This window comes from Mustela lutreola, chromosome 9 (assembly GCF_030435805.1).
Source record: "Mustela lutreola isolate mMusLut2 chromosome 9, mMusLut2.pri, whole genome shotgun sequence".
In the NCBI taxonomy this organism is placed as follows: domain Eukaryota; kingdom Metazoa; phylum Chordata; class Mammalia; order Carnivora; family Mustelidae; genus Mustela; species Mustela lutreola.
In genome coordinates this window covers 71,306,824-71,319,622 of record NC_081298.1, presented here as the reverse complement: position 1 = coordinate 71,319,622, position 12,799 = coordinate 71,306,824, and the positions used below count along the sequence as shown (strand labels likewise).

Here is a 12,799-nt window from a genome sequence, read left to right as displayed (position 1 = left end):
TTCCGGGACCCGCCGGAAGTTGTTGCTGCCGACTTCCGGTTCCTTCCATCCGCGCCCCAGCAGGGTGACAGTCGTTGTGGCCCGAAGCCGGCCTCGGCAGCTGGGGCGGCAGGCGCAGCCATGCCCCAGTATTACGAGGACAAGCCGAAGGGCGGCGCGTGCGCGGGTGTGAAGGAGGACCTGGGCGCATGTCTACTGCAGTCGGACTGTGTGCTCAAGGTAGCGCAGCCGGGCACCCACGGCGATGAGACGCCCTGGGGAGATGATGAGATGAGAACCGGGGAAGCAGGGCCCGGCCGACGTGTCCGGCTCAGCTTACGGTGGCTCTCAGGAGACGTAGATCAAGGCTTCAATTTAGGGAACTTAGGAAAATCTGCGGGGGGAGTTTCAGCTGTGATAAATTGGACACAATTTAAATTGTGTTAAATTGGACCTTCCCTTTGGGTTTTTGTAAAGATAAACCATTTCAGTTCAAGAAACATTTATTAAATGTTGCTTTCTACTCTGCTAGGTTCTGGGGATAAAAAGGAGAGTAAGGCCGGTTTCTTGCATGCTAGAAAATGAGAATCTAACGGGGAATTACATCAACCCGGTACACTGTATTGACTAGTAGTTTCTCATTTCTCCGTTCAGTTGTGGTTGAATATTTACTATATTTACTTTCTCTTGATTAGAATGTCTGAGTTGAAGTTATATACATTCTTGGATAAGTTGTAAACGAAGCAGTTCCATTTTTCTACTGTTTTGTCTCTTGGTTCCCCTACGCTCTCCCCTCACTACAACCACGTCTTCTCAATCTGAGTGCAGATTGAGTGGCAAGCAATAAGGTTCAAAGTTGCCTGGGGATCTGGGTTCTAGCTTAGCGTCCAACTGAAACGCACGTGCCTTTTCCAATTACCAAGGCCTGATGGGAGGGCAATCAGTTGTGTGCAATTATTTTTTTGCGCCTGGAGATGTAATTTCAGAAGTTTGCTCTTACTTTGAAGGAAAGACAACTAGCCAATATGGACATGCATCGTAAAGCTTTATCAGTGTTTCTACTGATTCATGATTTACATTTGGTTCACTGATTGTAGCAGTCAGCCAGACGGGCTGCCCCATTTGTTATAAAATTTGAGTTGTTATGAATTTAAGAGGTTCTCTAGTCTCTCACACACAGATGAGGAAACTGAGGTGCCTTGTCTTCCTACCTCCCTGTACAGGGCTGTTTCCAATCTGCTGCTTCACTAGTGCAAGTATTCAGTCAGCTCTTAGTAATGCCTGGTGAGTGGCAGGCATGATGCCAGGCCTTGGTGATACCAAGAGGAGTCAGTTACAGTCACTATCCTACATGAGCTCAGTCTGATGGGAAGGACAGATATGCAAGGGGCTAAATTCCTGCAGTACAGGCTGTGTAAGCATTTATTAAATATTTAATGATTAGACTTAGGCACAAAATGCTGTGGGAGCCCAATGGAGAGCAACTTATTTGCTTGGAAATTTGGAAACTTCTCACAGAGCAGGGGGGCATTTGATCTAAGTCTTAAATGTTGAGTAGTAGGTTGTCATGTAAGAGTAGAGAATGTGGTGGTTGAGGGGAGAGGCTGGAAGAACAGCATGGGCAAGTCAGGGAGATGTGACCAGAAGCTAGCGCCCTATTGGGCCAGGGGGATAGGGAATGTGACAGAAGGCTTGAGAAGAAGGTTGTCGTGTGTAATAGCCCTTGTGTATTAGAGTGAGGGCCCTGGTTTCTCCTGACATTCAACATCAGGAAGGCCCTGGAGATAAGTAATCAAGAGAATAAAGTACACAGTGGGACTGAGGAAAGAAACTCTAGAAATGGAGGAGGATACTGAGAGCAAGCAGGATACCGAGTTGCTTTGTTATATATAAATAAATAATAATAAATACTGAAAATAATAACTATAAAATAAATATACATAACATAAATGTAATAAATATCAAAAATAATAAAAATTAAAAATAAATAATTATTTAGCACACATTTAAGTGCCACGCTCTACTTGGGGACACACAGATGATTGGGATACATTCCCTCCTGCATGGAAATTAGATCTCTGGAAAGCTAGAAAACTAGGCAAAATAATGATTAGGACACATGGCACAGACTTTGCTTTACCCAGTTGAGTGTGTGACCTAATTGATTTTGGTCACATAGGAGAACATGATATTTATAAAAAGTACCTTAAGTGGGAGTGTGTTTAAGTTGTGTTAAATTCACCCTGACTTTAGAGGGCAGTACTGAGGCAAAATACTGAGTTTTGCAGATCTGGAACAATATTCCATCTTCTCAGATGGTGTCACTGGCATCTACAGCCTACCACTCCCCTCCTAGAGACTCTGAAGACCACTGGACATACAGGTCTGTGTCTGCTCTGTATGAAGAAATTAATCTGATCTTTTGGCAGATGGATGCTGTAGTCTCTCCTTGCGAGTCTTTAACCCACCGGAAAAGCTGCTCAGCCTCACTCTAGGGAGGAATTCAATACAGGTGCTGCAATGGAAATAGTGAAGAACTACTAGTTCTTCTATAGTAGTAGAAGAACTAGTAGTTCTTCCTACTATAGTAGGACCTCAGGGAAACTCAGGGTAATGATAAGGATGTCTACCGTAGTGGGGCTAGAGAGAAGCAAGAAACAAGCAAATTCAAAAGTTAGCTCTTGGATAGACTTCTTAGGATTTTATAACTCCTGGAAGATCAAAAAGATTGAAACCATGTCCAAGGAACCTCAGTCACAGGTTATCTCCTTTGTGCTTCATTAGCAAGCTCCCAGATCTTCTGACTTCATCAGAATTACCTGGAGATGGGGGCAGAGAGCTTGAAAGTATAGGTTCCAGTACCCCACCCCCACCCCCATAAAAGTATCCCATGTTTATTCTTGGGCATGGTCATGTTTAGGAATCACTGATCTTGACCTCAGAAGGCAAATAAGCCCGGGAGTGTATTGGTTGGGGTATAGGTTCAGGTACCTATTACAGAAACCCAAAATAACATTGCCTTAAACAAGATAGAAAATTTCCTATTTTGCTCTTGTGCGTGCCTACAAGTAGGGCCTGGGCAGCTCCTCTTGGCCTTCCATAGACCCAGACACTGTTGATCTTGTGGTTTTAGGTGCGGTGATGGGAGACAGGATATTATTTTCACACTCCTGATTCAAGATTGCCTATGACATAGTGGTGTGAAGTGAGGAAGGGGGGCAGCCAGTTGCCTTTGAGGACCAACCCCAAGGTTTTACATTTCAGTTCCTTTGGCTGGAACTTAGTCATAGGACCACACCTCGCTGCAAGGGTGGCTGGGAAATCTAGCCCAGCCATATGCCCCACTTGAAAGGAAGAGTTAAAGGTTAAGGGACAGCTGGCAGTCTGCCATTTGGTATAAAGGTGAAGGAGGATGAGTTAACCTCTCTCTCTTAGATTTGGTATTTGTAGATGGATCTTCCCACAGGCAGGTGGCGGTATGGCTTAAAAGCTTATGAAAAAGACGGCATCTTAGATACAGTTTGGGGAAACATCACTTTTATAGTTCTCGTCTTTTGTATAGTTTTATTCACTCTTACCTGTTCTCACATCATTCATGTGGGCAACACAAATCCCCTCAGCATGTCATGACAGACATTGGGGGAGGAACATAGTGCAGGGAAGCTTGCTACTCTGTTTTGATTTGCTTTTGAGATTCACTTTAATGGTAGGGGACCATTAAAATCAAGAACCTAAGCAGACAGACTGGAAAGTGGCAAGATTCCAGGGGGTCAGGAATGCCACAGATGTGGTTCCTGGAGCGTTTTTCACAGTTAAAAACTAGAAGTGGGACTGGCACTTGCAAAATAAAGGTTTGGAGGAGTGGGTGCAGAGGTGGGGTTGAGGTGTCAGAATCTGCTTGAAGGGAAATCCCCTGTTGATGAAAAGCAGGTGAAATTGGGGTTACATTTTTCCTGGTGCATGAATGCACCAGATGTCTCTATTTAAGTATTGTAGGTTCCTTGTTAACATTTGGTATTCAGTACCACACTAAAAATGTTCTGATTTTAGGGCACCTAATTCTGGCTGGTAAGCTTTTAAAATTAACACTGAACAGGGTCATTTTTATTCTCAGGCAAAATTGCCTTACTCATTTTACACTGAAACTCACCTTGAGTAGGAAGGTTTCATTATTTTCATTTATACTGTCAGACACTGCATAAGGCTGTTTATAAGTAGTATGTATTTTATTTCTTTAATGAAAATAATAATGTTAAGGTTTTGATTCTTTTTCCTTCACAAATTGCGTATCATAGTTTGGTGTCATTAAACCCCAGGTAATTCAGAACACTTACGTTCAGACTTCTTTTTCCAGATGTTGTTTTATGTATTTGCATTCCTGGGAACTAGACCCCTTTAGCAACTGCCCCTGTCCCCAACAGACTGTGGCACTCTGCTCTGTGATGTGCCCACACTGCCAGGCAGCATTTGCACACATACACCTTCTTTGCTACCTGGTTTTTTAAAAGGCTGGTCTAGGCAGGACAAAATAACAATTAAAGTAGAGGCACCTGGGTGGCTCAGTGGGTTAAAGCCTCTGCCTTCAGCTCCGGGTCATGATCCCAGGGTCCTGGGATTGAGTCCCACATCAGACTCTCGGCTCCGCAGGGAGCCTGTTTCCTCCTCTCTCTCTCTGCCTGCCTCTCTGCCTATTTGTGATCTCTGTCTGTCAAATAAATAAATAAAATCTTAAAAAAAAAAAAAAAAAGCAAAAGTCCTGTCTAGGCAGGAGTATCTAGGATTTATTTTTTTAAACCTCCCTTTAACTGATGTGAGACCAGTCTGAGTTGTTTTTTTTGTTTTTTGTTTTTTTTTAAATAAGTTAGGGGTTTGTGTATAGGTAACTTAGCAGGATAGGACATCCAAAAAGAAATTTTGCTACAATTCAGTTTTAATCTTGCCTCTCTGAATCATGAAATATATTATTTGTAGATGCTTCCAAGCTCCAACATACTGCTATTGTGTTACTTTATATATACAGCAGTGTATTTGTTCAAAATATTTTAAGATCATTTTTATTCCATATTTACCTTGAAAAAAAAATACTAAATTTTAGCTCTTAACTAGTTTTGCAATTGTTAGTCAAGTCTAATTTTTAAGTCATAGTTTAAAAAGTCCTATTACTTAAGAATCAGAAATAAGCGTTTCTCCTGTGTTCTTGTAGCAGTATTCTACCATGATGGCAGAAAGGGAATGGCTTAGTCCATTTTTCTTCTTAACCTCCTTTTGAACTTCCCCTGTTTAAGGAGGAGTTCATTCCACATCAGTCCCAGGGAGATCTTCTCTCGCAAATAATATGTAAATTCTGCTATTTCCCTTTCCTCTTCTAGTTCCATTAGGTTGTGCTTCTCACACTAGAGAACTTGGCTATATGGTGTGTTGGGGTGGGAAAATGCAGGGATGTGTTGGAGGTAAAATAGTTTGCATTAAAAGGACATAACTGGAGGCTTTAAAGCCACTTGATAGAACCTTCCAGAATAAACCGTTTCCCATTACAGCAGGCCTGGTTTCTCATATGCACATGCCTGTGTACACATATGCATGCTCTCTCTCCTTCTTTGACACATAATGTTCACCTATAATTTACTTAAATTTTTTTTCAAAAAACACTGCTTCCAAAAGAATAGTGATTTTGTGCTTTGTGAGGAAATTCGCCAGGTATTTATACTGTTCTGTATCCTAGGAAGGAAAATCCCCTCTACAGTGTCTGAAGGAAGGAAACTGCAAAGCTCTGAAATACTCATTTTTTGAATGCAAAAGATCAATGGTAAGAGGTTAAAGCTTTCGAAAAGGTTATGCTAAAAATTAGCTATATGTAATTAAATATGGAATGACCTAGTAATTATAGATAGGATTACAGTGAGATCATGCAGAAAAAAGGATTTAGATAATATTATTTACCTGTAACTTCTACTTTGACACTGGAAAGAGCTGTCTAGGGAACTTCTGAGCAGATTAATAGATTCCTCCAGCCTTTGTCCAAGACTCATTCACTATTAGTCCTCCAAGATGGAAACCTGCCTTATTTACTGATTTTAAAACCCTCCACCTAGCCAACCACTCTTAAAAGAGGCTGCACTGTGAGGTTTAGGTCAAAGACCATGCAATCATCCTATGAGTAGGTACTTTAAAGATTATTAATCCCTAGACAGTTAAGTGTTATTTAATATTTAAAAACTTCAAATACATTTGAGTATTAACCCAAACAAAACTTAAAAGTTAAGTTTGCTAGAACAACAGGTATCAGGTATAGTTCAGAGAAAAAAAATAAATGTAATTTGGACCCTACTTGAAAAGAAAATCCTTACTGGGACCTTAAATGGAACTTTTCTTTTTAATGCCATCTTTATTATTTTTTTTTTCCCTTGGTAGCTGACATCTGCCCTTTTGACTGTGCTGGAAAACTGGTTTACTTCAGTCATGTAGTGAGAGCCCCTTACCAAAGCTGTGTTTAATTATGTTGTACAAAAATTGATTTAATTATACATTTATTTTCAGTTGGATACCAGATCCAGATTCCGAGGAAGAAAAGGATATTGATGCTAGTGTGCTGAAACCAAAATGAAAACATCAAGCTTTCTCTGGTCACTTACAACAGAGAAGCCCAAAAAGGAGACAGACTTTTTGCTACATCTGGTGGGATGGACCAGTTTTTCCCTCCATGAACACTGGAGAAAATGGGAGAGTTCTGTTTTTGACTATGTATAAACTAAATGATTCTTTTGCTCTGAGTTACTTATGGAAGAAAAACTTAATTGAACAGCTATGAGCTGGGAGCATCCTACTGTATTTTGAGAATTGTTAGAAAGCTCAAAAAGTGAAAAGATTGTAATTTTCCAACTTGACTCTTCAACAAAATGACACAATTGTACATCCTTTGTGAGTATTACGAAGGCCACTGATGGGACTATGAAAATTGGTAATGTGCAGTCTTGGGAGACAATTCTACTAGGAAAGTTTAGGAGAAAGCTTTCTTTTACTCAATCTGTACTGTTTAGTTCTAAAATAAATTGTGTTTGATTCCTTGTAGAAGAAATGCTTCATTTACACAGATTCACTAGAGTAACAACCTCAAAGCCTGACTATTAACATCATGTAATAGACATAGCTGGATGCATAGCTCTGATTATGTTGCCGGGGCTCTTGGCCTCCATCTTGTGACTGTTTTTCTCTATTTCTGGCTTCCGTTTTGGCCTGGTCCTCTCTTTACATAATGGGAAAGAGTCCAGGCAGCCAAAAGCACACATCCTTAAGATCTGTGATTCAAAAAGAAGAGAGCTAACCTTTTCTAGGGTCCACTAATCAAATCCTACAAAAGGACTCTTACCTTACCTGAACTACCTGCTCTCGAACTAGACCAGTCTTATGGAAAAAGGGGTAAGGTCCCATGATGTCCAGGCTTGGGTCTTAGGCACTGTAATGGGTATTCCCCAAGAGAATTGCAATGGATGTCTCTGGTGGGCTTTACCCCAAAAGGAAAGGATTCAGAGCAAACTGAAATAATAGATGTCCATAGACAAAGCAGGAGTGAAAACCAGGAAATGATTGAAAAAGTTTAGAATCACAGTAACTTTACTCTGATCACTTAATATAGTCAAGAGTCAAATATGAATCCAAGTTTCACCTCTCTTTTCAGTATTGAAGAATAATGAAGACGCTATGCTGCTTCCTACAGGCATGGTTATTTGGACAAGCAGTCAAGGTGTTCTGTAGCTCAGCTGCTTGTTTAAAGGTTCACCTAAAGTGAGAATTGCACACCAGTCCTTGTGGCAGAGTGTCACTGGGGTTTCTTTGTGTGGTATAGGTGTACTGCTTCTCACTTGGAAAAGGAAAGTAATGGGTTCTTCCTCCCCCACAGCCCCCCTTTCAGTAACTCCTGTATACCTATTTAAGTGCTCCAACTTTTTATTTTTTATAAACATATATTTTTATCCCCAGAGGTACAGGTCTGAATTGCCAGGTTTACACACTTCACAGCACTCACCATAGCACATTACCCTCCCCAATGTCCATAACCCCACCCCCCTTCTCCCAACCCTCCTCCCCTCAGCAACCCTCAGTTTGTTTTGTGAGATTAAGAGTCACTTATGGTTTGTCTCCCTCCCAATCCCATCTTGTTTCATTTATTCTTCTCCTACCCCCTTAACCCCCCATGTTGCATCTCTACTTCCTCATATCAGGGAGATCATATGATAGTTGTTTTTCTCCGCTTGACTTATTTCGCTAAGCATGATACCCTCTAGGTCCATCCACGTTGTCGCAAATGGCAAGATTTCATTTCTTTTGATGGCTGCATAGTATTCCATTGTGTGTACATACCACATCTTCTTTATCCATTCATCTGTTGATGGACATCTAGGTTCTTTCCATAGTTTGGCTATTGTGGACATTGCTGCTATAAACATTCGGGTGCATGTGCCCCTTCGGATCACTACATTTGTATCTTTAGGGTAAATACCCAGTAGTGCAATTGCTTGGTCATAGGGTAGTTCTATTTTCAACATTTTGAGGAACCTCCATGCTGTTTTCCAGAGTGGTTGCACCAGCTTGCATTCCCACCAACAGTGTAGGAGGGTTCCCCTTTCTCCGCATCCTCGCCAGCATCTGTCATTTCCTGACTTGTTGATTTTAGCCATTCTGACTGGTGTGAGGTGATATCTCATTGTAGTTTTGATTTGTATTTCCCTGATGCCGAGTGATATGGTAAGTGCTCCAACTTTTAGTGAAAGAACTTTAATAAGATTTTCTAAAATAACTTTATCGAACCATCAGTTTTTAATAATAGCTTTATTGCGAACTTCATTTGGAGAAATTCACATTCCATAAATTCACACTTAAAGCATACAATTCAGTTTTGCTTCTTTTTGTATAGTCACAAGTTTGTGCAACTATCACCAGTATCTAATTCCAGAACATTCTCAAGAGAAGCCCCATACCCATAAGCAGTTACTCCCCCCATTCCCTCTTTCCCCCCAGTTCCCAGCAACCATTAATACACTTTGTGTATATGCACATTTGCACAGTTTGGACATGTCATAAAAATGGGATTATATGTGGCCTTTTGTGACTGGCTTCTTTTACTTACTGTGTTTTCAAGGTTCATACATATGTAGGATCTGTCCATTCTTTTTAATGCTGATTACTAATTCCACAGTATAGATAAACCATGTTTTATGTAAACATTCATTAGTTGAGGGACTTCGAATTATTTGCACTTTTAGGCTATTAAGAATAATTCTATGATCATTTGTGAGCAATTTTGCACAGATACGTTTCATTTCTCCAGAGTGTATATACCTAACAGTGGCATAACAATTCCCAAGTTTAACATTTTGATGAATTGCCTAACTTTTCTGCAGCGACCACACCGTTTTACATTCCCACCAGCAACAAGAGGATTTCAATTGGTCCACATCAGCAACAGTTGTTTTTCATCTATTTGATTATAAACATTCTATTCGGTGTGACCTGGTATCCGATTAGGATTTTTTTTTTAATATTTTTTTAAAAGATTTTATTTATTTATTTGACAGAGAGAAATCACAAGTAGATGGAGAGGCAGGCAGAGAGAGAGAGAGAGGGAAGCAGGCTCCCTGCCAAGCAGAGAGCCCGATGCGGGACTCGATCCCAGGACCCTGAGATCATGACCTGAGCTGAAGGCAGCGGCTTAACCCACTGAGCCACCCAGGTGCCCCCCCCCCCCTGATTAGGATTTTGATTGGCACTTCCCTAATGGCTACTGAAGCTGAGCATATTTTCATGTGCTTACTGGCTTTCTGTGTATCTTCGGAGAAATGTCTGGTCAAGTCCTTTGTCCATTTTTCAAATGAGTTACTTGTCTTTTTATTATTGTGTTATAAGAAGTCTTTATATATATAGTGTATACAAGTTCCTTAAAGACAAATGATTGGCAGATGTTCTCTCCCAAAGGTGATCTGTCTTCCCTCTCTTGATGCTGTCTTTTGAAGCACAATTATTTTGATGAATTCCAATTTACCTCTTTTTCCTTCTGGTATATCTAAGAAAACCACTGCCTAATCCAAACTTACAAAAATTTATTCCTGTTTTCATCAAAAAACTTTATAGTTTTAACTTACATATAGGTCTGTGATCCACTTTGAAATTTCCGATACCTTTATCAGTAACTATATATTTTAAATTTTATTTGTGGTAAAATTACATAATGTAAAGCATACACTCTTAAGCATTTTTAAGTATACAGTTCAGTTATGTTAAGTACGTTACCTTGTTACACAGCCAGTCTCGAGCTCATTCACCTTGCAAAACTGAAACTGTACAGCCATTAAACAACTCCCCATTACCCAACCCCTGGCAATACTGATGTTAAGCATAATTTCATTTATTTGTTGGCCTTTGTAAACCTTCTTTGGAGAAGCGGCTATTCAAGTTCTTTGCCCCTTATAAAATAGGGCTTTCTGTTGTGGGGTTCTAGGAGTTCTGTGTATAACCTAGATATTAACCCCTTAGCAGAGATGATCTGCAGGTATTTTCTCTCATTTGTTTTTACTATGTTGATTGTGTTCACCATGTTGATGCAGTTTTAAATTCTGATGTAGTCTAGTGTATCTGTTTCTACTTCTGTTGCCTGTCCTTTTGGTGCCATATCCAACAAATCATTGCCCAATCCAGTGAAGTTCTTCCCCTAAATTTTCTTCTGGGAATTGTACAGTTTTGGTTCTTACTTTTAAATCTTTCATCATGTTTGAGATGATTTTGCATATAGGGGAAGGGAAGGGTCCAATTTCATTCTTTTGCATGGGGATATCCAGTTTTCCCAACACCATTTGTTGAAAAGACTGCCCTTTGCTCATTGAATGGTCTTTGCATTCTTGTTGAAAATCACATGACCACATATACTAGGGTTTTCTTCTTTTTCATTGCTCTATATGTCTGTCTTTATGTTCGTGCCACACTGTTTTGATTACTGTAGCTTTGTAATGAGTTGGAAATCAGGAAGTATACAACCTCCAAATTTTTTTTTTTTAATGGTTTTCACTATTCCTGGCCCCTTGAGATTCCAGATCAATTTTAAGATGTATTTCTGTGACTCCACAAAAGACACCAGTGGAATTTTGATAGGGAGCACACTGAATCTGTAAAGGACTTTGGACAGTATTGGCATCTTAACAATAAAAAATCTTCCAATCCATTCACATGGACGTCTTTCCATTTATTGGTGTTTTCTTTCTGCAACATTTTGTAATTTTTTCGCCTCCTTGATTGGGTTAATTCCAAGTATCTTTTTCTTTTTTATATTACTGTAAATGGAGTTGTATTCTTAATTCTTTTTAGATTACTTATTGAATAATGATGGGTTAATATTTAATTTTATCATTAAATATAACAGACATATAGAAAAGTGAACAGAATGTATACTGTTAACAAATAACTAGAGAGTAAATTATCATGTCACTACCATCCAGATCAAGAGAGGACACTGTGTGAACCTGCTGTTAATACTGGGCTTTCCTCAAAGACCCCGCTGCTTACGCTGGAAAGAAAAATCACTGTCCTGTGTTTGCCACACTCTGCTGCTCTTAAGTTTGCTTTCTCCTTTGAGCCTGTCAGATTTGGCTCCTTGTCATTGTTTAGAAGGATGGATTATATAGGAAAACAAGTACAACACAGTCTAGTGGTGAAAGAGGAAAAATTTCAATTGAACACCCCCCCCAAAAAAACCAGTTATCTTTTCATTCAGTAAAAATTTTTGAGTGACAGGCATTACATGTGCCACTGTGAACACAAAATAACATGCTAGATGAAGTAGAAACATATAAAAGTACAATAGAACAGTTCCACTCACAATGGAATGAGGAAGTTTTGTTTTTTGGTTTGTATTTTTTTTTTTTTTTTTTTTTTTTAAGAGACCAACTCATTCTGTGGAGAGAAACCACCACAGATGGCAGGACTGAGATGGGCCTTAAAGGAGCAATGAGAAGGCTGAGGGCTGGTGGTCTGGATTTAAGGTAACAGGACACAGACCATGACTGTGAGTAGGAGGTGAAATTATGAGTTAGGTTGAAGGGGTAATGAAGAGATACAGATCTTAGTAGCTCACGGGATGGGGAAGGGAGGGGAGATGACCACCACTGGGTAGAAGGTGGGGTCATTTATCAGAGGATGGCTCAGCCAGCTTGGAGAGAAAGCATGACTTTGCTGTCACTATGCTGTGAGACCCCAAAGTAGACACTCAAGTAGAATGACTAGGAGATGGCCAGATGTACAGATGGATATGGACCTACAGAGAGTCTGGAGTGGACCTAGAGACTTGGGAGTCATTAGCAAATAAGTGGCAATTTACTCCATAGGAATGATTCAGACTGTTCAGGAAGAGCATTTGAAATGAGACAGAGGAAAGTTACAGACAGAACCCTGGGGAACACCATAATGTTAGTGGCGGGTGGAGGACAACCAGCAGAGAGAGTGAGGCCAGGGAAGCCAAGGGAGAGGTGAGCGGCAAGGGGGAAGTAGTGAAGTGCTGTCTTTCTAAAGTCATCTCTCTGATATCGACATTGTCTTCCTACATGTGGAATCATAAGCAATGTTTCCTATCCCCTCTAATCTGTCCCAGCTTTTTTGGTCATTAAATTATACAACAGAGAGTGAAAATACCACAGAGGTCTACATTTGAATTCAGATGTGCCTGGACTGGCCAGAAAGGCCCACCGGGAGCCTGATGCAGGAAGGAATCATCACAAGGATAGCACTGAGGCATGAAAGGGGTCCAAGGGAGGATCTGAAATGTGGATATTCTAATCCT

The 12,799-nt window shown here is 40.3% G+C and overlaps 1 protein-coding gene across 1 annotated transcript; it reads left to right on the top strand.

Annotated features, from left to right (window-relative positions):
- The first annotated feature begins 17 nt into the window (after positions 1–17).
- LOC131808579 (cytochrome c oxidase assembly factor 5) lies at positions 18–11,192 on the top strand. Its single transcript, XM_059134708.1, has 3 exons — positions 18–219; positions 5,702–5,785; positions 6,517–11,192. Exons 1-3 carry the CDS (start codon positions 121–123, stop codon positions 6,556–6,558), a joined length of 225 nt encoding a protein of 74 aa, XP_058990691.1. The 5' UTR covers positions 18–120; the 3' UTR covers positions 6,559–11,192.
- The last annotated feature ends 1,607 nt before the right edge of the window (positions 11,193–12,799 follow it).

Excerpts from the sequence above, each read along its gene's own strand:
- LOC131808579 (XM_059134708.1), top strand. The coding sequence starts at position 121 with ATGCCCCAGTATTACGAGGACAAGCCGAAGGGCGGCGCGTGCGCGGGT. Across the intron at positions 220-5,701 it reads AGTCGGACTGTGTGCTCAAG|GAAGGAAAATCCCCTCTACA; the intron begins GTAGCGCAGCCG and ends TCTGTATCCTAG. Across the intron at positions 5,786-6,516 it reads TTGAATGCAAAAGATCAATG|TTGGATACCAGATCCAGATT; the intron begins GTAAGAGGTTAA and ends ATTTATTTTCAG.